Source organism: Microtus ochrogaster, unplaced genomic scaffold, assembly GCF_000317375.1.
Source record: "Microtus ochrogaster isolate Prairie Vole_2 unplaced genomic scaffold, MicOch1.0 UNK9, whole genome shotgun sequence".
NCBI lineage: Eukaryota > Metazoa > Chordata > Mammalia > Rodentia > Cricetidae > Microtus > Microtus ochrogaster.
In genome coordinates this window covers 3,602,302-3,625,278 of record NW_004949107.1, presented here as the reverse complement: position 1 = coordinate 3,625,278, position 22,977 = coordinate 3,602,302, and the positions used below count along the sequence as shown (strand labels likewise).

The 22,977-nt window shown below is 41.9% G+C and overlaps 1 protein-coding gene across 1 annotated transcript in view; it reads right to left on the bottom strand.

Annotated features, from left to right (window-relative positions):
• Positions 1-1,046: 1,046 nt before the first annotated feature.
• The window catches only part of Ppp3r1 (protein phosphatase 3 regulatory subunit B, alpha), a 48,599-nt gene continuing 26,668 nt past the window's right edge, over positions 1,047-22,977 (bottom strand). The window contains exons 3-6 of the mRNA XM_005366435.2: positions 9,000-9,176; positions 7,597-7,656; positions 7,041-7,225; positions 1,047-3,141 (exon numbers count right to left, since the gene is read on the bottom strand). Coding sequence (XP_005366492.1) covers positions 3,094-3,141; positions 7,041-7,225; positions 7,597-7,656; positions 9,000-9,176 — 470 coding nt within the window. The 3' untranslated portion in view covers positions 1,047-3,093. The remainder of the gene's footprint in view (positions 3,142-7,040; positions 7,226-7,596; positions 7,657-8,999; positions 9,177-22,977) is intronic.

The window sequence follows — 22,977 nt, the reverse complement described above, 5'->3', positions numbered from 1 at the left end:
GCAAGAGTTTCCATTTCATTCTGAAGTCATTTTCTTAGGCTCTCTCTCTTCAGATCCTCAACAGTGTGGAGCCCACTATTCAGTGCACACAAATCTTGGAATCTGTGAACACATATATATGTTCTGGGTTAAAACACCCAACACCCCACAACTCATTTGGGTAAGGGACTTCATTTACCTACCATGAGTATCTCAACACGATTACAGTGCTGAACACATTAAGAATTCTGCAGTACTTTCAAAAATAGGCCAGGCATGGTGGCACAGGCTTTTAATCCATCCCAGCACTGGGGAGGCAGAGGCAGAGGCAGGGAGAATCTTTGAATTCCAGGCCAGTCTAGTCTACAAAACAAGTTCCATGACAGCTGGGGCTACACAGAGAAACCCCACCTGAAAAAACAAGTTTCAAAATAGAAGTTATAAAAAGAGCCGCATTTGTAAGATTGTAACCAGCCTGGTTTAGTGTGACGTTAAATGCAATTACAACATGTGTAATCCAAGAACTGCATACTAGTTAATTTCCTAAATAATGATCACATACCAAAATCCAGGTGATACTCTGGAAAAGTGGACATATCTGTTAAACAAGCAAACCACTACTGTGTGAAGCATTGTTTTTTTATTCTATAAGCCGGGAAGACAAAATATGCTTGGAAGAGGAGGCTGTGGAATAAAAGAAATGAGACCGGGTAAAGGAGTCCCAAGAGTATTTACGTTTTACACCAGGACAATCAGAAGAATCCCTTTGAGCCAGCACATACACAGGTGAACAAGGCATTAAAGGCAACTGGAAACGAGGCTGCTACACAAAAGCAAACCAAACCCCAAAGGCACGAATAATAGGCCCGGGTCGGGAAAGTGAGTGGTCAGGGAGGTAAGCGGAGTCAGGGGGCTTTTATAATACCAGCATTTTCATTTGTTCCAGATACTTTGCCTGTAGCTTATGATTCAAAACAAGAAAGCACTGTATCAAGGTTTGTAAACCCTAAAGCATGGGCTGGCCTCCCAAGTGTAGTAGATGTAACAGATGACAGAACACATCCAAGCAAGTTTCAAATATTTTATTGTCTTACTCATACAGTATGAAGTCCTCTAAAGATTTCACAACATGACGTGGATCATGCAGAAGAAAATTTAAACATTCAACATAAACCATGCCCTCCCCCGCCTCCCTCACACAAACTAAAAAAGAAAAACCCTCATTCCCCAGTAAGGAAATAGTTCGCACTATTTTTTTGTTTCCACAATGCCAGCCAAGATATGCACAAGCAAGAGATATAGAAAGCATTTGCTAAAATATTTGTAACAAATAATTATGTACAAAAAAATTCACAAAAGCCTAGTTCCCTCTTGAGCAGAACACAAGGCGGCTGGCACTGGGTCAGACCAAACCGCGGGCTGGGATTGGAAGCCACGCACTGATCCAGAGGAACAAAGTAGTTACATGTCGTGGAGATTTTCATTTTGAGTATTATTAACATTTCCAAAGTTTGGCAACATCATCTTTTAAAATTATGCAAATTATGTAAACAAGAGGTACATTTTAAATTGATCTACATGCAAAACTCCATGTCATGCAAAGACACCAAGCACCGGGATTTTTCTCTCACAGACAGAGCCCATGGTGTGTGCAGCACTCAGTTGAAGGAACAGCGGTGGCAGGCAGGTGTGCTCAATTTAATATTCTTTCACCTTGATTCAACCCACCCTTTACCATTCTTGATTATCATTCTTGATTATAAAACCAATTTTAATAGAAAAACTATATAGGGAAGACTCATATAAAACTAACCCAAAATGGTCTACCTCCAGCCAATAGTACCTTTGCAGAAAAGGGAAGGGATAAGATCACGTGGTAGAACATGACATACTTTTATGTCACACAAATTTAATGTCATTATCCATCACTAATCATGTGGGCAAAACAACAAAAACCTTTATGTGCTATCTTGCCTTCTGGCAAAGAAATTTTAAAAGTACAAATCTGAGCAAAATCTGTTCTCTGCATATACATTAGCAAACAGGATTTTACATAAATATGTGCTCATTAAAGTGTCACTAGTTTTTTTTTTATTAACTGATACATCTTTTGAAATGCAGAAGGGAAATTCATGATTCATACACAAATGACAAAGTGACAAAGTCATTGTGGATAATAAAGCAAGGATAATCCATTACATGATTACTTTGGATTTTCTTCACCAAATAATACATTTTTTTTAAAAAGTCATGACTGCCTCAGAAAACTCCTGACCTTTATAAAATCACAACTGCTAATTACAATTACTCAGGGACACCTAATAAAAATAACAGCGACTGTAAAGTATCAGCCTGAAGCAGCCATAGCATATGCAGTTCTTCTATGGACACAAGAGCCCACTCTTGGCAACGGCACTGAACTAGACCTCCAACTGAGATGGACTAAACGCTGCTCAGCAATAAGACGCGGTCCCTGGAAATATCTCAGAGATATAAATAAAGTTATAGACTCGTTACAAAAATGTAATTAAGGTAAATAATAGGGCATTAACAAATGCTTTATCAATCTCTCAAAGGAGAAAGCACAGAGAAAGGAAATAGCTGGCCTAATACCTGGCGCAAATTGTACAATCCTATATCTACATATAAAACTGTGTGAAATAAAAGGAAGGATGTTTTATGTTCTGCTTGGCACTTTTTGTACTCTAACATTTTGTTTCTGAATCAAGTATATTAAATTAAAGCCAACCTACTAAATATATAGAAAGCTACATATATCTATATATAAATATTTACATATGTATATATAGATACTTTCTTGTTATAAAAGATGAAGAAAAATAAATTAAAAAGCCAACCCCTTCCCTTTCTCCACCATGCTGATATGCTCTTTTCATGTTGCTGTCCTTCAAACCTTAAAGTGCTACACAGAGTTATTGAGAGAGCAGGAGTTCAATAACACTTAGTTGGCTTCATGAGGCTCATGTTGGAAAATGTGGCTTCACAGAGAAAAATACTTCCATTTAAATACACAGAGAGCATTGCTGGACGTCTTGAGCAGATCTTCAGAGATGGAGAAGAAAGCAAAAGTGTTGGATGGTATTCTCCAAAGAGTCACACATCTACCACCATCTTTTTGTGGATATCTAGGCCACCTACAACCTGCGACAGATAGAGACAAGTCTTTAGTAGTAAAACAACTGTCCTGGCGACTTTTGACAACTTATCAGACTAGTGACATCTGGGAAGAGCAGCCTTAACTAAGAAAATGCCTCCATCAGAATCAGACTGCCTGTCTGTGGAACAGTTTCTTAATTAATGATTGATGTGGGAGGCCCCAGGCCATTGTGAATGGTGCCACCCCTGGGCAGGTGGGCACTGGGTAGGTGAGCAAGCCACGGAAGACAAGACAGTAAGCAGTATTCCTCCGTGGCTTCTGCATCAGTTCCTGCCCTGATTTCCCTTTGTGGTGGATTACAACTCTAAGACGCTGGTGACTGAGAAAACTTAGTGACAAGGTCAGGCCCATTTCTTTCATAGATAGATATCCTGCTCCCTACCCATCCCCCACCCCACCATTCCTTCCTACCATCTGCCTGGAGGATCTGACTGTAGGTGTCAGGGCAGGTTCCACAAGACTGAACATGTTAATGTGCAATTATTTTTATAACAGCTGCTGAAGAACTGAGCTCAGCCCAACTGAGGGGCTCCCTGCTCCTCAAAGCAACTACACACGGAATTGTTACGCAGATCAGCACAAAGAAGCTGATGCAACTGGTGGAGTGGGCCAGGCTCTGTTTCAAGCTGGAAGAACTGGATGGTGTCATCTATGTGTTACTGGTTTTGAAGGCTTGAGGGGAGATGCAGACCTTGGGAAAACATTGCCTGAAGTCCTGAAGGTGAATCCTAGATTTCAATAGATAGCCTAGAATGTTAGATGCCAGGACCATGGAGGTTCTGCCAGGGAGAGCTGTAGAGCTGGAATGAAGTGGATCAAGAGAAGGGCTACGTGTGCTGGAGACAGACAGTCCCACCCCTGGGCAGATGGGCCTGGGCTGATGGAAAAGGAAGCTGAAAGGAAGCCTGGAAGCAGCGATCCTCCACAGCTTCAGTTCCTGCCTTGGCTTCCATGCTCATTATACACACTAAAAATACCTAAGAAGAAACCCCAACTAGGGCTATGCATCCATCACTGGCCCGTGGGGCACTTTCTTGATTCATGAATGATGTTGGAGGGCCCAGCACACTGAACAGCAGGTGGTTCTGGTTGTATACGAACAAGCGGAGCAAGCCCGAGAAAATAAGCCAGCAAACAGTGCTCTTCCACAATCTCTGTGCCAGTTCCTACCTCCAGGTTCCTGACTGGAGCTCCTGTCCTGGGCAGACTACAGTGTGGAAGTGTAAGATAAATCCTTTCTTCTCATAGCTCGTTCTGTTTGGTGTTTACCACAGGAAGAGAAACCAAACTAAAGCCAGACCTGCTTCTGCCAGTGATTTAACTGTAACTTTTCCTTCCCCAAGCTGCTTTTGGTCAGCAACAAGAAGCCAGCCAGAAGACTACTCCAGCTTCTAAGAGGATGGAGGTGTGCGGGTGAAAGCGGTCTGGTTCTTACAGAACGCCTGAATGCAGGACCCCCTCATAAAGGTCTACAGTGACGTAAGCTACCCAGCCTTGTCTGTCTCTCCTTCTCTCTGACTTGTTATGTTACACTGAATGCATTTTATATTATAACATGGTTATGACCTTATGGGGACGGGGGTAGAAGGTGTGGCTTTTAAAATGGTGTGCTTGGGTGTCAAGCTGACAACAGGTGGAAGCTGTTTGTTAACCCGACAGTCTAGACTCGCCCTTGACAGCTTCTGGGTGTGCCTCTGGTCTAGCAGAGTAGCGAGACAGCACTAAGAGTGCGAAGATCCGCCCCGCTGCGGGCAGACATTCTCAGGTTAGATCTGCAGGTGGGAAAGGAGAGCCGAGTGGAAGCTGCATCTGTCATCATCCTCATCCTGACTGGTGACACGTGACCAGGTACCTTGAGATCATGCCGCCCTCAATGGGCATGGCAGACTCTAGTCTTGAACTGTGAGCCAGAATAAACCCTACCCTTTAGTCACCTGCTACATTTTTAGACCAACAGGGTAAGTCTGTGTGTATACATTACATAATATCCTAAGACAAACTTGTGCCTCTCTCTCACTTTTGGGAAACTTCACTTCAAGCACATTTTATTCCACTCACAGGTTGTACTGATTAGTGTTTTTTATCAATTTGACACAAGTTCAACTGAGAAAATTGGCCTATGGACAGACAGTGGGGTGTTTTCTTGTCTGATGAACCCACCGTGAGCTGCACAACTATCAAATTGGCCCACTTGTTGCATAATTTCCATTTGTCTCTATCTGTGTGAGTGACCCCCGCTCCAGAAAGGTCAAAGAACAACTTGAGAGGCTTGGTTCTCCCCTCCCACCAAATAAGTCACCAAGAGATCAGATCAGTAGACTTGCAGGCCAGCACTTTTACCCTTGTGGGGTCTAAATGTAAACCAGGACTGGGAAACCTTCCTAGGTAAGTATCTACCAATGACTGACAAAACTCTCAAGAATGTATATCTTTGCCTCTCGTCTAGAAGCGTCTATATTCTCTGCCTTTAGCTTGTAGTTGAAAATGCTTTGTGCTAAGGACAGTGGTACAGAAGACAAGCTGCAGGAAAGCTAAGAGGCACCGAATCCTTGGCTCTGGAGTGAAGGAAGGTTCTACCTCGTGCTAAGTTTCCTAGAACTCCCAGTACCTGTGAGACTCCACTGGACACAGAACCCCTGTGACAGAACAGAAGAACCCATTCATTGATAGCTTGAAAGAGGAAGGCACAAACCACTAGGCCAACTGCAGAGCATCTAAGGTTAGGATGGCAGGGCTCTTGCCCCTTTTCTAGGGTCCTCGTGACTCAGTTTCTGGTGTTGTCAGCTAAAATTTATGAACACAAAACTGTTTTACACTGAAACATCTTTTTCTCTTTTAAAAACAAATAATTTATTGTTTTTTTTTCTAATGTTCATTGGTATTTTGCCTGCATGCACGTTTGTGTGAGAGTATAAGACACTCTGGAACTGGAGTTATGGACAGAAGTGAGCGTCACGTGGGTGCTGGGAATTAAACCTGGGACCTCTGGAAGAGCAGCCAGGACTCTCAACCTCTGAGCCATCTCTCCAGTCCCATCAAAGCATTTTCAAACATGCTTTTTGTTGCTACTTGCAGTACTGAGTGGGCACTGGCCCAATGCTGCATGCATGGTAGCAGGCAAGTGCTCTCCAACTAAACCTTATTCTCAGCTCAATGGGTGAATTTTAAACAAATCTTAAAAATATATCCCACTTATAATTTCGATGGCCTATCAGCAAATAAGTTACTAGTACCGTAGAGAGAAGGCTATGTTGGTCAAAAGCTTGCCATGCAAGCGTAAGGTTCTGTGTTAGAACCCACATAAAAAGCTGGGTGGTGTGGTAGCATGTATTTGTTGTTTTTTTCTTTATTTGGGGGGGGGGGGGCGAGACATGGTTTATCTTAGTAGCCCGGGCTGTACTGAAACTCCCTCTGTAAATCATGCTGGCCTTAAACTCACGGAGATCCATCTGCCTCTGCCTCCCAAATGCTGAGGTCCACTGTCAGCAGTGATGAGACAGACAGGAGAACCCCCCCCCCCCCGGGGCCTGCTGACCAGCTGGTCTAGCAGAAATAGTGAACTTCAGAATCAGTGCAGAAGAGTTCAAAAACTAAGGACAGCATATGAGATAGACACTTCCAGCCTCCACATACACCCACGCACACCCATCCCCAATCATACTACTATCATTCCTGCAGCGTTTTATCAGACTGCTTATGTATACTATTTCTTGAGAATGGTATCTCTTAATTATCAGCAGTTAAAACATATTCCAAAATTTAAATGTGAGGCAATTGGGTGAAACAGAATTTCAAATCAAATTAATGCTTATGCAATTGTCTAGTCAATGATCCTTAAAATGTTTTAGAACACGCTAACAGAAGAGTCAGCCTTCGCACTTACAGCACAGAATTCCTCAAAGGATATTCGCCCGTCTCCGTCCTTATCTGCATTTATGATGGTCTTGTCTACAATCTGCTGTAACTGTGTATCTTTCAGGTTATTCCCCACCATCATCTTCAACACCTGGAAGAGTTCCCCATTGGAAATATAGCCATCTTTATCCATGTCATAGATACGGAAAGCAACTAAAAACAAACAAGAAACAGGCAAATCAACGCAATTATAAGGCAGATACAAATACTATAAATGAAAAGCTGTATTACCAACTATCTAGAGTTTACTATGAAGATGGCACCTTTTAAAATATAGAAGCTACATACACAGTTTGACTTAACATTAACTGATTAGAAGTTGAGCTATGGAGTGTAGACTACCCAGGCACAAGAACCAGTACAACTTACAGCACGTGATGTGCCTGTTCTCAGAAACATCTGCTTTCCAGCTACACTGCTACGAACAGCGTATATTCAAATATACTACTAGCTGCAAACATAGTAAGTGCTTTTCAGAAGTCTAAGACGAAACACGCAATGGTAGTTTAAGGGAGAATACTTACACCTCAACTTCTGTTCCTTATCGCCTTTGACACTGAACTGAGAGACTCCTTCAATGAATTCTAAATAAAAGTTGAAAATGTTTATAAATCACAACTTTAAATTTTTATAAAGAAAAGCAACATTCAAAGGGTTATTTCTTGTGCAAAACACTAAAAATAGTGAACAGAGAAATCCTGTCTTGAAAAACCAAACCAAACCAAAACAGTAGCGCTGAAAAATCAGTATGTCAATTTTAAAGCTTCCAAACACAAGGTTTCTTTTTTTTTTTAATTTAAACTTTTAATTTTATTTGAGTTCTCAAGATTAATCAATTTGAGTTATATGTTAAGGCCTGTAAAGCCATTAACACTCAAAACCACCCTTTAAGGATATTTATTTAACCAGTTTTCTTTATACTATGGCAAGAAAAAGACTGTACATTATTTTAGCAAAACAAAAAAGCATTTAGGTTTGTAGCTATACTTTGTTTATAATGTAACAAAGCTTGCCTGAAGAGGGAAGTGCAGAGCTAAGCCACTAGGTAGCCACAGAGGCCAGGCAATGGTGGCACACACTTTAATGCCAGCACTTGGGATCACAGTCTTTATTCCCGCACTAGGGAGATGGAGACAGGGCTACAGGTGAGAGAGGAGACAGGAGCTCAGAGCAGTCTGAGGATGCTGTCTGCGGCTTCACAGAGAGAGCATTCAGTCTGAGGAATCATGGAGAAAGGACTGCCATTCCAGTCTGAGGCAGACAGAGGTAAGAGCTAGTAGCCGGCTGTTCTGCTTCTCTAATCTTCACACAAGCTTTATTTTTTAGATTACAAACAAAATATCACTACATATGTTTCCATTCCAAAACAGGTAAAAAATACTGTTAGAAATTTCTAGAAAAATTATTTACTTACAATCTGGTAAACAATAATTCTTAAAAAAACAAAACAAGAACATTGACAATTCTAGCCAAATGTGTATTTTTAAAAGCTTAAGATCAAATGTACAATGGTACATCAGTTGATCAATATTTGCATAAAAGATTCCTCGATGTCGAGCTGAAATGAAGGACACATGGGCTACCAAAACTGACCAGTACAGGTCTCATTAAAATAAAATTTTAAAAAAGGTAAGAAAAAGGGAAAAATATAGTTTTTAATACTGTTAAGCTGTCCTTGGATGAGAATGATTTTTCTTAAAACAGGAAATATTAAATGTCCCTTTTTGTGGTAGACTATACTCTTAAAGACACACATCGACAATTTATGAAGCAAAAAGGATAATTAAATCTACAAAACAAATTTTCAAGTTTTAGCATAAACTTTAATTATAAAATCACCAAATAATAGACACTTAAAAAAAAACTAGTTTCATTCTTGTTTAGAGTGTGCTAAGACTAACTTTAAAAACAAAACGCCCTTCATTACCTTTGAAGTCCACCTCTCCATTTCCGTCTGTGTCGAAGATGTCTATTACCCGCTGCACTAAAGGGTTCTGTTGTAACTCGGGCAGAGACATGAACTCTTCCACACTCAAAGAACCGGAATTGTCCAAATCAAGCTTCTTGAATCTCTTTCCTAGCCTTTTAATTTCATCAGCATCAACTAAAAGCAAACCAAAAAGTAGCAAGATTTTAACTTCCAATTTGATCTAAGAAACCACAAATTGCTTCTAAGTAAATACAACAAATATTTTTGCTTAGTTACATTTCTATTTGTTCCTGCCATGGCCTATGGTTGCTAGGCAGCCAGCTATCCCAGAGTGACAATGCTTTACCAAGCTGACCGTGGAGGTCTGTGATACACACTGAATCAGTTTCTGCTCCTTTATTTTCATTTTTAAAGTATAACTTATGTCTAATACCCCATGATTAAAAATCCCAACCTTTCCCACCCATTTTACCCAGCAAAATATTCAGGGACTTTATGTGGGTTTCTTGAACATTCTTTCAGGTTTTTCAACATTCTTCCAGGTATGAGCAACTATAACACACCTTTTACTTCTCTCCTCAAAACTCGCTTTTCAGTACTTCTAAAGAAAGGCAGAAGGTACAGAGATGGCCAAGTACTTAAGAGAGCTGCCTGCTAGCACTTCCAGAGGACCCACGTTCAACTACCTACCAGCACCCACAGTTCACAACCATCTGTAACTACAGTTCTAGGGAGTCTGATGCCCTGTGCTGGTCTCTGAGGGCACCAGGAACCTAAGTGGTGCACAGACATACATGTAGCCAACACACACATAAAATTTAGAAAAGAAAATCCGGTGTCAAAGTACCTTCTAAATATCTATGTTTATGACATACACACGATACTCATCGTAGGAACTTAAAACTAAAGGGTACACTTAAAATATAAAAACATATTAAAATGGATACAGCAAAAAAATATCTATGATATTAAAGACCAGAGTCCTAGGATGGCACTGATGTCTCCCATAATTCAAAAAAGGTGAAGAAGTAATGTCAGTAAAATATGGACCTCTATGTATTAATGGAGATGTCCCCAGTACAGATATGCTAAGACTTACACTCACAGGAATGCACAGAAGACATCACATCTAGCAGACATCACAGACTAGCCTTGTCTCACATACATGCATCGACAGCTGGGTGAAACCTAACTCTCCAAGCTGCTTTTGTGATAAAGCGTGGAACATGTCCTGTAATTTGGTAAATTATGCCAAAGGCCCCTGTAACAGAGCACACTACAGAACACGGTATCTACCATGACAGCTGGTAGTTACAGCTTACTGTACTGTGCAGCGTTCTTCAGAGTATTTATGTCACATGTATGTGGTTACATATATACATGTGTGTATACACACACACACACACACATATATATATATATATATGTATGTATGTATGTATCACTCATCTTAGAAGACCAAAATTCTCGTCTCAAAAGTGTAGCATCTGTCCCTGATTACCTGGTATAAAGCTGACATGGAAGGCAAAGCCAAAAACAGTGTTTAGGGGTGGAGGCCAAAAAAAGAAAAAGGTGTTTGAAGCCAAGATCAGAAAACACAAAGTTCAAAAAAGGAAGCATAGTTCTCTTCACGCACTGCCTGCAGTGAGTAAGACCTGCTGCGATCACGGTAACATATCAGATGGGATTTAACTATGGAAATGCCAGTTTTTACCAACCTACCACCCATGGAGACAGCGCTAAAACAGCTCAAACTAATCCTGTGCCGCCATTCAGGCTTTAGCGGTAACCAGTCAGCAGTGCTGTGCATAAGCAGCGAAGCATACGTTCCCACATCTGACCATACTACCTTTTACCAAAAATTTCATTTCTCCTTTAAAAAAAAAAAAAAACTTCAGTCTTTCATGTGTTTTAACAAACTGTAACATGTGGTTTTTCCACTTTTTAGAAGGACAGCTATAAAAATATTTTTCCTTTCAAAACAGGGTATTTTCCTGAGGGAAGGCCTCACTATGTAGCCTTGGCTGGCCTGAAGTCACTGTGCAGACTGCACTGCCCTTGAGTTCAGAGGATCTGCTTGGCTCTGCCTCCCAGGTGCAGATTACCTATCAAACTGAACTGTGTGAACCCAAGTGAACCGTAATGCCACACTTAGGCCGAAGAGTTTTTAAAAGTGATCAAAATTTCATGATTATGTACTTTTAGTATGTTCCAAATCCAGTCTAAATTATCTTAGACCTTGGTTTCCTTGGTAACTGTAACCTTTGATCCCTGTACCTGAGCTAACACCCTACTATTAGGTTTGGGGTACATTAACTTAGCAGACCATGGTCTTCCAGCGACCCAAAAGCTAAGAATGTTAATCAGGAGCATCTGAACCTACAGCAAAGATTTCTCGGCTTCAAGGTAATCTATTCATCACAGATCCTCGTCAACAGATTTCCTTAAATACATTAGTTTTATAACATCCGTTCATTCTGCAGCTATCAAGAAGGAATTTAATGGTGATGAGTTATTCAGATAACCCAACTGTCTGTCCCTGACATGTAGTCACTTTTATTTGTGTAGAGAAGACCGCCTTCCCACTGGAGTCCAGGATGGGATTCGCTGTTTCTGCCATCCCACGTGACTCACGGGAGCATCTACTTCACACCGCTGTTTACCTGTCAGCACCTAGGACGATGCACCCCGCGATCTGCGCTGCCTTCCCAGGTACATGAGAAGTTCCTTCTGGGGCCTGGATCTCCTCTTTGGTCAGCAGTCTGGTATGTTCTAAAACAGGTCGTTAGATGACCCTCATTGCAGAGTGGCAGGCACAGCCTTTGTCTGCCATCTTTCCTCCACCACTCTTCTGGCTTAGCATTTGCTTCTGCCTCTTCTGTTTCCTGTCACCTGGCTACTTTTAGTATAGAAATTCTCTGAGCAACTAATCCTAGAAACACTGAAGAGGCCTATGAATTTTCCAGTCCTATAGGGTGCAGGTGTTAAGGGGACCTTCCTAGGACCTTCAATGGCTTCAAAGGGAAGCCCTAAGGTGGCATACTTCCTGCCTAAATTGGGAAAAAACTTCCATGTGTGCAAGACATACTTACGGGTAATCTTTTAAATACTGGGCTGCCTCATGACACCCCAAACTCCTGTGAGATAATATTCCTAGTTATTAGTTCCATGGGAGGAACTAAGTACCTCAGGGTGAGAGCAAGGAAACCACTCTTGTTAGCTGCACAGAAATATAATCCAAAAAAATCCCATCCGATGACATAAACAGTTTTAGGAAAGAAGGGGGACAAAAGACTAAAATGGGAAATAAAACTTCAGGAAAGGAAGCATTTGCTGGGGGAGGGCTAATTAGTAGCTGACTTCACAGTTTACAGTTAGCATTCTACCTGGAGAGCTGTGAGTACTTGGGGAAGTGGAGAATAGCTGATATTCCGGAACGGTCTACTCACTCATTTTTTATATACTACAAGTCCCAATTATAGGCAATCAAAAGATTAAAAATAGCCAGCCTAATAGGAATTTAAAAGCAACCCAAGAAATGAAGAAATTAGTAGTTTAAGAGAAATTCAAGTGTTTAGCAAACTACGGAACTCGAGGAGCAAAGGAACTATTAAGGCGCAGGAAGCCAATCTTAGAGACACCATGGAACTGAAGGCGAGTTCTGAGGGCCCCAGCTTGCTCAGCCACTCGCCTCTCTTCTCTGGCTTTGCCTCCTCACGCTCTCCTCCCCGCCTTAGGAATCCCCAAGGAAACAAAGCACTGCATCAAAGGAAGACTCTGTTACATCCTCTACCCCAGAGCCTAAGGGGAGAGGAGAGTTGATACAATCTGTTCCCTGGACAAAAGCCCTGCTGCACATGTCCTCAATTAGAGCTGGACTCTCTGAGATCTGCTAAGGAACTTCAGGGTTCTCTGGCTTCATTCATTAGAAGAAAAGTTCACTTGAAAGGACATTTCCCTTTCTACTCATCAGCCCCTGAAACAAGAAAAATAGCAGTCTATGGGCACACGGCACGTCGCCTTCTGATCTTATTTAGTTAAGTTGTGGGTTTTTTTTTTTACCTTGTTTTCAGAACACGCCAACTTTAATATGATTGTGCTATGTGTTTTTAGTTTCTTGATAGTTTGTTTTCCTAATGCTGCTGATTTCACATTAGATAATGAATCCCATTTATCTACTGGTCTAGCTGTCAACCTCCATGGGTGATTTGATTTTGTGTATGTATGTGGGAGACTACAATACAGCCTTTGCCTCTGCCTACTTGCTCTTGTTTTTTCCTCACCCCTTCTGCTTCTAAGAAACTGGGTCGTCCAAGCCCATCCTAACCAAAGTACAGATACAAAAGATAATTATCAAACTAACTTGGGATTAAAGAAAAAAATACGAACTTACGGTAACAGCAATAGGGTTTATTTAAGGCAGAACACAAAGTTTTGGCTGGGCAAAGTAATACATAACAAACAGGCGATCTTGATTTCACTTTTGTTATAACATGGGCCTGCCCCTAAAAGACAGTAGTCACTTAAAACCCCACAGCCAGAGAACAGGCCACACCTCCCTGCAGCAACAACCCCCATTTATGGTCCTAACCAGGATCTGGCTCCTCCTCCATGCTCTGAGAAGCCCCCTCTTCTGCATCTCAGTTTGTCTCTCTTCTCCCCGCCTTTCTCTCCCATCCTTTTCACTTCTTTCTTCTCCCCTCACTCTGAAGTTACTCTCCAGACTTTAAAGGGAACTTCTCCATCCCTTAAGGTTCCAACATATTCAGAGCTCCACATATACTGTACTGTTTCTGACATGGCCTCCTTTTTTCTTGATCTACTGTGTTTCTTGGAAGCAATTATTGTTGCTCTTCCTTTAGAATATTAACAACTTTGTTCAGGGTCAAAGGACTCAACTTAAAAACTGTAGCATCTTGACACATCTCTCTCCCCTCTTCTTCCACCTGTTCAAGTGTGATGCCTGCATACATTCCGTGGGAGGTCAGAGGTAAGCGAGCACTAGATCTGGAGTTAAAGGCAGCTGGGACCCACTCTTTCTTAACTGCTCAACCATCTCTCCAGCATAAACAAACTGTCATAGTCTTATTTTATTTGAGACAGGTTCTCATTATATAGCCTTAGCTGGCATTTGCTTCAAGAAATCCATCTACCTCTACCTCCAAAATGCTGGGATTAAAGATATAAATCAGCACCCAATGCTTACTTGACAAGGTTTAAGAGCCCTTACTTAGCAAACTGTCACAAACCAACTTGTAACATACTTTGTCCTTAGAGTTTTGGTTTTGTCTAGCTTCAATTCGTACAACCCTTCTATGTTTGCAGCTCTGCCTCTTTACTCAGTGTTCTAAAGAAGCTCCATGATTAGTTTTTATTCTATGTTTCTCCAGCTAAAAACGTATTTTAATATGCTCTATTTTCCCCTTGAAACCTTCTCTTGGATTGCTGCAAATGGAAAGAAAGTTGACATTTTAGAGGAAGAAAATCTCATTCGAAATAATTCCGCCTACTTAGTGCATTCCTGCTAATTACATAGTAACCACTGAATAATGTTATTGGGCAAATACTCAAATTATTTGCAAAATTGGTTCTATTACATAAAATTTTCATTGTGCCTATCATCTTCCATTCTCTTGATTAGGGGCTAAATGAATAAACAGCACAGTATGAAATTGACTTTCAAAACTGACAATTCTTTCCTCATTAATTAATATGTGCCAGGTATGGTGGTACACCTGGGAGCAAAGTCTGGGAGATCTCGGTGAGTCTGAGGCCAGTCTGGTCTTTACAGTTTCAGGCTAGCTGAGTTTACATAGTGAGACACTGCCCCCCAAATTTTAAATAAATAAATAAATAAATAAATAAATAAATAAATAAATAAATAAATAAATGGGTGTCCCATGAATCTAAGCATCTCTAGTAAATGTAGATTTTAAGTCTTGGTTCCAGTTTTTCTATGGAAACTCCTGGGAAATAAAGAAGTAAGAGAGCCTGAACCAGGAGATGACGTCAGTTAGGAATGCCATCACACCAAGGCATCCTCGGCTTCACTGACAAGGACCCATCCAGCACTCGCAGCCACCTCCTGTGTTATACAGCTACAGCTTTGGGCTGGCAAGATGGCTCAGTGGTGGGGTGCTTACAGCCACGCCTAAGTTTGATCCCTGAACCCACATGGTTGAGAACTTATTCTTGTAGAGTTTCCTTGGACTTCCACACGTACGAGCACATAACATATAACATGTACAAACACATGAGCACACACACAAACCTCCAGGGGATACACTTGTCATCCCATATCTCACCCCAGATATGTGCAATTCCCTATGTGGGAACCTTCAGATGACTTCCAAACTGCGTTTACCGACTTTCAGCTCTATCAACAAAACTCAAAACCCTCCTGGCTGCATTTCCACTTACCCCTTTATGGTTATGTATATGCAAACTTATTGAACAGTGTGTTTACTTAAATGATAGGAATAACCCTGCTGCTGGCTTTAGAGGGATCACAGCAGGCTGTCCTAGTTACTCATGCTTTCGTAGTGGCTGCTAAGCAAGGCCTCCTTTTACAGGAGCCAAATGTCCACGACTCAAAGTTCTCAAAGGAACTCTCAAAAAAATTCTCTCACGATCCAAGATAAATTGGATTTTGAAAAATTCCAATTTCAAGATCAAACAGGTTAAAAGTTCCAGCATGGGGGAGGGTGAACTCCTGAGGCCCCCACCCTAGGTGAAGCTGTTGCTGGCTGGTACTGGCAGGTGCTCCAGGCCCCAGCAATGAGCCAAGTCCACGTACATACGGGCAGCCTTAGCTGAATTTCATAGGTTAAAGACATCAGTTTTAAAGGGAAGATGCTAAGTTCGGAGTGAGATATATCAGACAAAGTGGAGGGAGTTGGAGGGTGAGCAAGCTGTCCTGATACATTTTAAAGAAATTTCATGACGGCAGGAACTTATTTTAAGTCTTCTAAAAAGATCTCCATTTGGGGAATGCCTCTACTTTAGATCCCAAACCACTATAGCGAAAACAACAAAATTCCTTCCTACATTTAGAGAAAGAAGGGGTGGAAGTTATTAACAGGATCCAACCTACTGAATACCTGTTGCTACTGATATTACCAATATTAAGATACAACAAATTCTTAGACGCGATGGTTAATCTGTTACAGCTGCAGTGTAACCTATCCTGATGACCAATACGCTGTGCCATGGCCAGAAGCACTCTATTCCATACACTCTGATAGGAGCCAGGTGAGGGATGTACTACAGAGGAGTGTGGAGGGCTCTGGGAAGTCGTAGGCATGCTCAGACTTCTGCCTACACCAAGCAACTCTCGCGCTATTATCTTGTTAGGAATAGCTAAAGCTTTTGGGTTGGCTCTTTATCAAGTGTGCCAAAGCAATCTAGTCTCCAATGGCAACCAAAACTGTCCCAGTGCAACACCAAGAGATCTTTCTGGAGGTACTGGATACTGGAACTAGCTAAACACTTGACAACATACCAAAAAAAGGATGCATGCTCAGAAGTAGGACATATAGAATATTATTGCAAATAAGGAGGAATTTACAACCTAAGAAACTGTACATTTTTTTTAAAGTATTAAGAAATCTTCATGGTATCCTACAGTGTTAGTCAGAGCTATAAAAATACTAAATAACACATGTATTTTGCCAATAAAATGTAAAGGACAACATTAAAAATTAACACCTATTGGAATTCCCTTTCTGACTGTGAAATAAAAATAAGATTTGGAGGCTAACAAGATGGCTTGGCAGGTAAGGACATGGACCAAAAACCTGAGATCTGTCCCTGGAACACATATGGGAGGAGAGAAATGACTCCCAGCTATACCATCCTTTCATAGGGACGCTAAGGGAAGAGTGGAACTGTCAACTCCAGGAAGACAGACTGGAGATTCCTAACTGAAACTCATAAAGAGAAACACACCATGTTTCCTTGGTTTCGAATTCATAGAGATGACACGAAAGGAGAAGCAAGACTGTCTGAGGGAAAGGGGAAAAACAGGGGGATGAGATTACAGCACATTACACACTGGAACAAACATAGGGGGATATGATTACAGCTCATTACACACTGGAATACATGGCTTTGTGCAACCGCCACTAAGTACTCACAGTGAGTATAATGTCAATAAAAACAATAAGCTTTCTTACAGACCAGCAGTGTAATATTTATAGTCTGAACAAAACAGATCAACTACCAAATGAACAAAGCAAAGAAAGTTATTACCAATAAATGAAAGACTGAAGCAATATATTAAAATATGGATAGTCACACACATTTCAGCTGTCTGTTTTCTTGAGCATGAAATCTCGGTAGTTTAAGAGCCTAGACTACAGACTGGGAGATGGTTGAGAGCACTCTCTGCTCTTGCAGAGAACCTGACTTCAGATTCCTGTACCCTCGTCCAGGGACCTAACAACTGCTTCTAACTCCAGATTTGGGGAATCCTCCTCTGACACACACAGAGACCTAGGCATAAACATAATTAAAAATAAAATGGCTAGATTTTAGATATGTACCATAAATTTAGAAGGCAAAACTAACTCATTTGAGCTTTCAAAGCTTCTAGATTAAAATTCTTTAGATATTTAAAAATTATTAGGTAAAGTCAAAGGGACAAAGGTAGACATCACCAACAAACACCTCATCAACTGGACATACTGACAGCTGCTCACAATTCAATTCCAATATCCAGAAGGTCAAGGCAGGAGGACCAGAAGTTGAAGGTCAACTTTAGTTTCAGATAGAGTTCAAGGCCAGCCTGATGTACACGTGAAAAAAACCTGTCACAAAAAAAAAAGTAAACCAGCAATTTCTAAGGTAGATGTGGAACGTGTCTACGAGGCAAAGGCTGAAGCCAAGTACAGCTTTAAATTCAAGTACAATCCCACAGCTGCAGGCAAAACAAAAGCAGACAGGCTCCACAAGTCTGCAAACAAAACCGAAACAAACAAAACAACAATACATGGGTTCAAACAAATTCAAACCCAGAAGAGTGATTTTAACAGCACAAAACCCAAGAAGCAACAACTCACTGGAAGGCAAGAGGATCAGAGTAAGGCAGAACTAGCGCCAGCAAAAGGGCTAGCAGAATTATGTCCGGTGCTCCACTATGGGTCTCTGTCTCCTTTCATCGCCTGATGAAGGTTAATATTCAGGAGGATGCCTATATGTTTTTCTTTGGGTTCTCCTTCTTATTTAGCTTCTCTAGGACCACTAATTATAGGCTCAATGTCCTTTGTTTATGGCTAGAAACCAAATATGAGTGAGTACATCCCATGTTCCTCTTTTTGGGTCTGGCTTACCTCACTCAGGATAGTGTTTTCTATTTCCATCCATTTGCATGCAAAATTCAAGAAGGAGAGAGAGCACGAGCAAGGAACTCAGGACCGCAAGGGGTGCACCCACACACTGAGACAATGGGGATGTTCTATTGGGAACTCACCAAGGCCAGCTGGCCTGGGTCTGAAAAAACCTGGGATAAAACCGCACTCTCTGAACATAGCGGACAATGAGGACTACTGAGAACTCAAGAACAATGGCAATGGGTTTCTGATCCTACTGCACGTACTGGCTTTGTAAGAGCCTAGGCAGTTTTGATGCTCAACTTACTAGACCTGGATGGAGGTGGGGGTTCCCTGGACTTCCCACAGGGCAGGGAACCCTGATTGCTCTTCAGGCTGAGGAGGGAGGGGGACTTGATTGGGGAAGGGGGAGGGAAATGGTAGGCTGTGGCGGGGAAGAGACGGAAATCTTTAATAAATAAATAAAAAAAATTAATGTTAAAAAAAAAGGGCTAGCAGAGCTGCTTCTGCTGATGCCAGCAGAATGATCTGGAACTCTGGAAGCTTCAAGCTATCATAACCTACCAACAGTCTCCAATACAATTCCAAAGACTCTACCCTTCCCTGAGAAAGGCCCTTTCATGGGATACCTGGTGACCACTAGTCAGTCAACACGAATGACCAAGGTTGTTACATCAAGTCCTCAGCAATCGACATCCCTACTGTTCACTGCGGACACTCGTGTTTCTGGAACAGCTATCTGGTGTTACTAAGGTTTTCTCCTAGAGGCACTTTTTCTGCGGGCCAAGGGAAGCGCACTGAACACACTGTGCTTTTCTGTTTCTTTTCTGTGGTGGGGCTTCCTTACTCCTCACCTCCCCAGGTCAGTCACTGCTCCATTCCCGAGAGTGCACAACCTGCAAACATCTTCCCTCAAACTACTGTGCTACCCAGTCAGGGTTCTACTACAGACAACTCAGATGAGTCATTTGACAGACCACAGGCCTCTGTTGTTTCTTGAGACAGTTTCATGACATACTCTAGGCTGGCCTCCAACGCATGGTGACCCTCCATCCTCAGCTTCCAAATGCTGTAGTTACCTTACCATGCCTAAGTTTAGGCACTGATTTTTAACAATAGAAGACAAGAGAGAAGGAGAGGCAGAGAGGGTGGGGAAGAAGAGAAGGACCGTATTAACCTTTAAAACATTTCCAAGTCTCACTATGGAACTGCATATCAAGTCAAGCATTGCCTACCTACCCTAAAAATCAGGAAGCTACAAACTTAATGTCAAGCTTCCAGCTCCAGAACGGTACAAAGCCACAACATTACAAATCACACCAGAATTCTACAGGAAAAAAAAAAAAAACAAGTCCTGGGTCATTTTACTTTACAAGCCTTACACAACTTTATCTGTGGCAGAAACAAAGCAACACAGAACTGTGGCTGCCAAGGGATCGGATAGGTACTTGCTAGCTTTACAGTTTCTAAATACCAGAGCATGGTTGGAGCCACGCTAACCAATGCTGATAACGTAAAGCAAAATTCTACTTTTCCACACTGACAGACCCTACTAGAACTGGAAAACACTGTGACAGGTATGGTGCTTACAAAGGGGGATTGCTAGCAATATAAAAAAATAAAAACAGACAAATAAATGAATGAACAAAGCCACCAACACCAAGAGAAACTGAGGGAATGAAGTTGTTCAGACACAATAGAAATTACAACGTGAAGATTAAGGGGAGCAGGTCCATACACAGTATAGAAACAGTATGATTGGGCTGGAAAGACGGATCAGAGGTTGAGAACATTGACTGTCCTTCCAGAGGTTCTCAGTTCAATTCCCAGCAACAACATGGTGGTTCACAGCCATCTATAATGAGATCTGGCGCCCTCTTAGGAGGGTGGGAAAACAGGCAGGCAGAACATTGTGTACATAATAAATAAATCTTTAAAAAAATATGGTATTATAAAAAAAGGAGAAAACAGCAGTGTGACCAAGCCCATAAGCCATGTGCTTTTTGTTTCTAAATATTACATCAGCAATGAAATAAGATGTAAAGATGCTATTCTACACACCAAATTTTTTTAAGATTTAATTTCTTGCCCCGAGGACTAACGGGAATCACAACTGGGACAAGAGTGGAGGGAAACTGCCAAGTGTCCCAAAGGCCACTCATCCACCCGAGCGGGGCCTCCACAGAGCAGCCCATCCTTCAGTCCCCAACAGCATGGGGCCAGACAAAAGTGATCTCAGTGTCCTCAGAACTCTTACAACATACTGTTCAAGTACACCATTTACAGTCTAAATTAACACCCAGTCCTTCAAATAGTAAGCTTCCATCTAACATGTATATAAAATTAAGACCTGGGTTGACAAAATGGCTCAGAGGGTAAAGGGCCTTGAGGAGACCTGAGCTGCTCAACCCCTGGAACTAACTTCCTCCAGAGTTGTCTTCTAGTTCACACACACACACACACACACACACACACACACACACACACACCATGCACTCATATGCACAACAGTAAGACTAAATAGTCAGGCATGACATAGGAATGGCCATAGGCTTACAGATTTGGATGCTCGGGCACAGGAGTTGACACAACTTAAAAGGATTAGGGGGTATGCTGGTCGAGAAAGTGTTTCACTGGGGTGATGGGCTTTGAGGTTTCAGAAAGACAAGTCAGGCCCACAGAAACCTCCAATGACTGTGGATCTGGATGTAGGACACTCAGCTACTTATCCAGCAACATGCCTGCTTGCATGCCCCCATGCTCCCACCATAATGGACCTAAATATGAAATGTTTGGTTTATGTATATAAATAGCCATGGTCACGTATCTCTTAACAGCAACAGAACACTGACTAAGACACTGTATGAGTTGGTACCAAGGAACAGGGTATTGCTCTGACAGGCCTGACCATGCTGCTTGTTGGCAGAATGTGGACTTTGGGATTCTGGATCAGGAAAGCAGGTTGAACGTGTCAAGCTGGTCTTAACGGGCCATCCTAGGAGAAGCACAGAAGACAGTGGCAAGGGTGATTTGAACTGAGGTTCAGTTACAGAAGTTTCAGAGGGGAAGAATATTAGTGCCCTGGACCATTCTTGTGGTATTTTGGCCAAGAATGTGGCCTCTTTCTGCACTTGTCCAAAAAAATCTACCTGAGGTTAAACTGAAGAGTTTGGATTAATGGCATTAGTGGAGATTTCAAGACAATCTAATACTGAATATACCATGTGGTTATTAGTGGTCACTCTTAAGCAGATCTATAATCAAGAGTGAGCTACACACGGAAAAATACAACATGTTGAGCCTGAGAGGAAAAGGAGCACCAGGAAGGGTAAGGAAGCTAAGTACACATCTGGAGGAGATAAAAACTTTAAAGAAAAGCCTGACACTAACCGGAATAAAGGGAGTGTGAACTCAGCGTAAGACCCCACCCAACCAAGCTTCCTATTTGTGAGAAGTAACTAAAGAAAAGCTAAAGCACTGAAGGAAACCACGGAAAACAGAAAGTTGGTGAAAACGTATCTGAACAAGGCACCCAAGTTCTTGCCCCATTAATGGAGCAGAAGAACTCAGCAGCCTGTGCTTCTGTGGAATCTCCCTCCGCGGAAGAAAACTGCTGAGTCCAGGGTGCCCCGGCACAGAAAACCAGAGAGCTCAACATAAAGGCATGAAGGTGAAGCCTGGATTGTGTTGGAGACCCCAAAGTCCTGAACTACCCGCCAAAGAAAGCCGCTAACAAGGAGTTGAACCAGCACAGTGGATAAGAGTGTTGCAGATCTGAGGAGCTTTTTGACATCAGACGTGGAGGAGATGCGAGTCTGGAGTTTGTCCAGCTGGTTTTCAGTCTTGCTTTGGTCCAGTATTCCTCACCATGTGCCCTTTCCTCCCCTTTGAAATGATAATATACATTCTATGGCACTTTATGATGGAAGTACGTGGTTTGCTTTTCATTTTTATTTCATAGAGGTGAGTTAATAGATTACTTTGAGTTTCAGAAGAACTATGAATTTTTAAACAATGTTGAGACTTACATAAACTATGGGGAGTTTTGAAGTTAAGCTGAACACATTTTTAAATTATGATATGGCTCCAAGCCTGGGGGGGGGGGGAATTTGGTTTAAATAAAAATGGTCCCATAGGCTCATATACTTGAATGCATGGCCGCCAGGGAGTGCCCCTATTCCTTGCTGGGAGATTGGTTTTAAGATTTTTTTTTTTTTTTGGTTTTTCGAGGCAGGGTTTTTCTGTAGCTTTGGAGCCTGTCATGGAACTAGCTTTTGTAGACCAGGCTGGCCTCGAACTCACAGAGATCCTCCTGCCTCTGCCTCCTGAGTGCTGGGATTAAAGATGTGCGCCACCACCGCCGGGCCAGTTTTAAAATTTGAGAAGTCAGGCCCAAAGGCGTGCGCGTGCGCGCTCTCTCTCTCTCTCTCTCTCCCCCCCCTCCCTCCCTCCTGGCCCTGTGGATTCAGATATAGAATTCTCAACTACTTCTCCAGCACCATTCCTGCCTGCATGCTACCATGCTCCCCTCCATAATGGGTAAACCTTAACTTGTTTTATTTTTTTTAATTTATTTATTTATTAAAGATTTCTGTCTCTTCCCCGCCACCACCTCCCATTTCCCTCCCCGTCCCCCAACTAAGTCC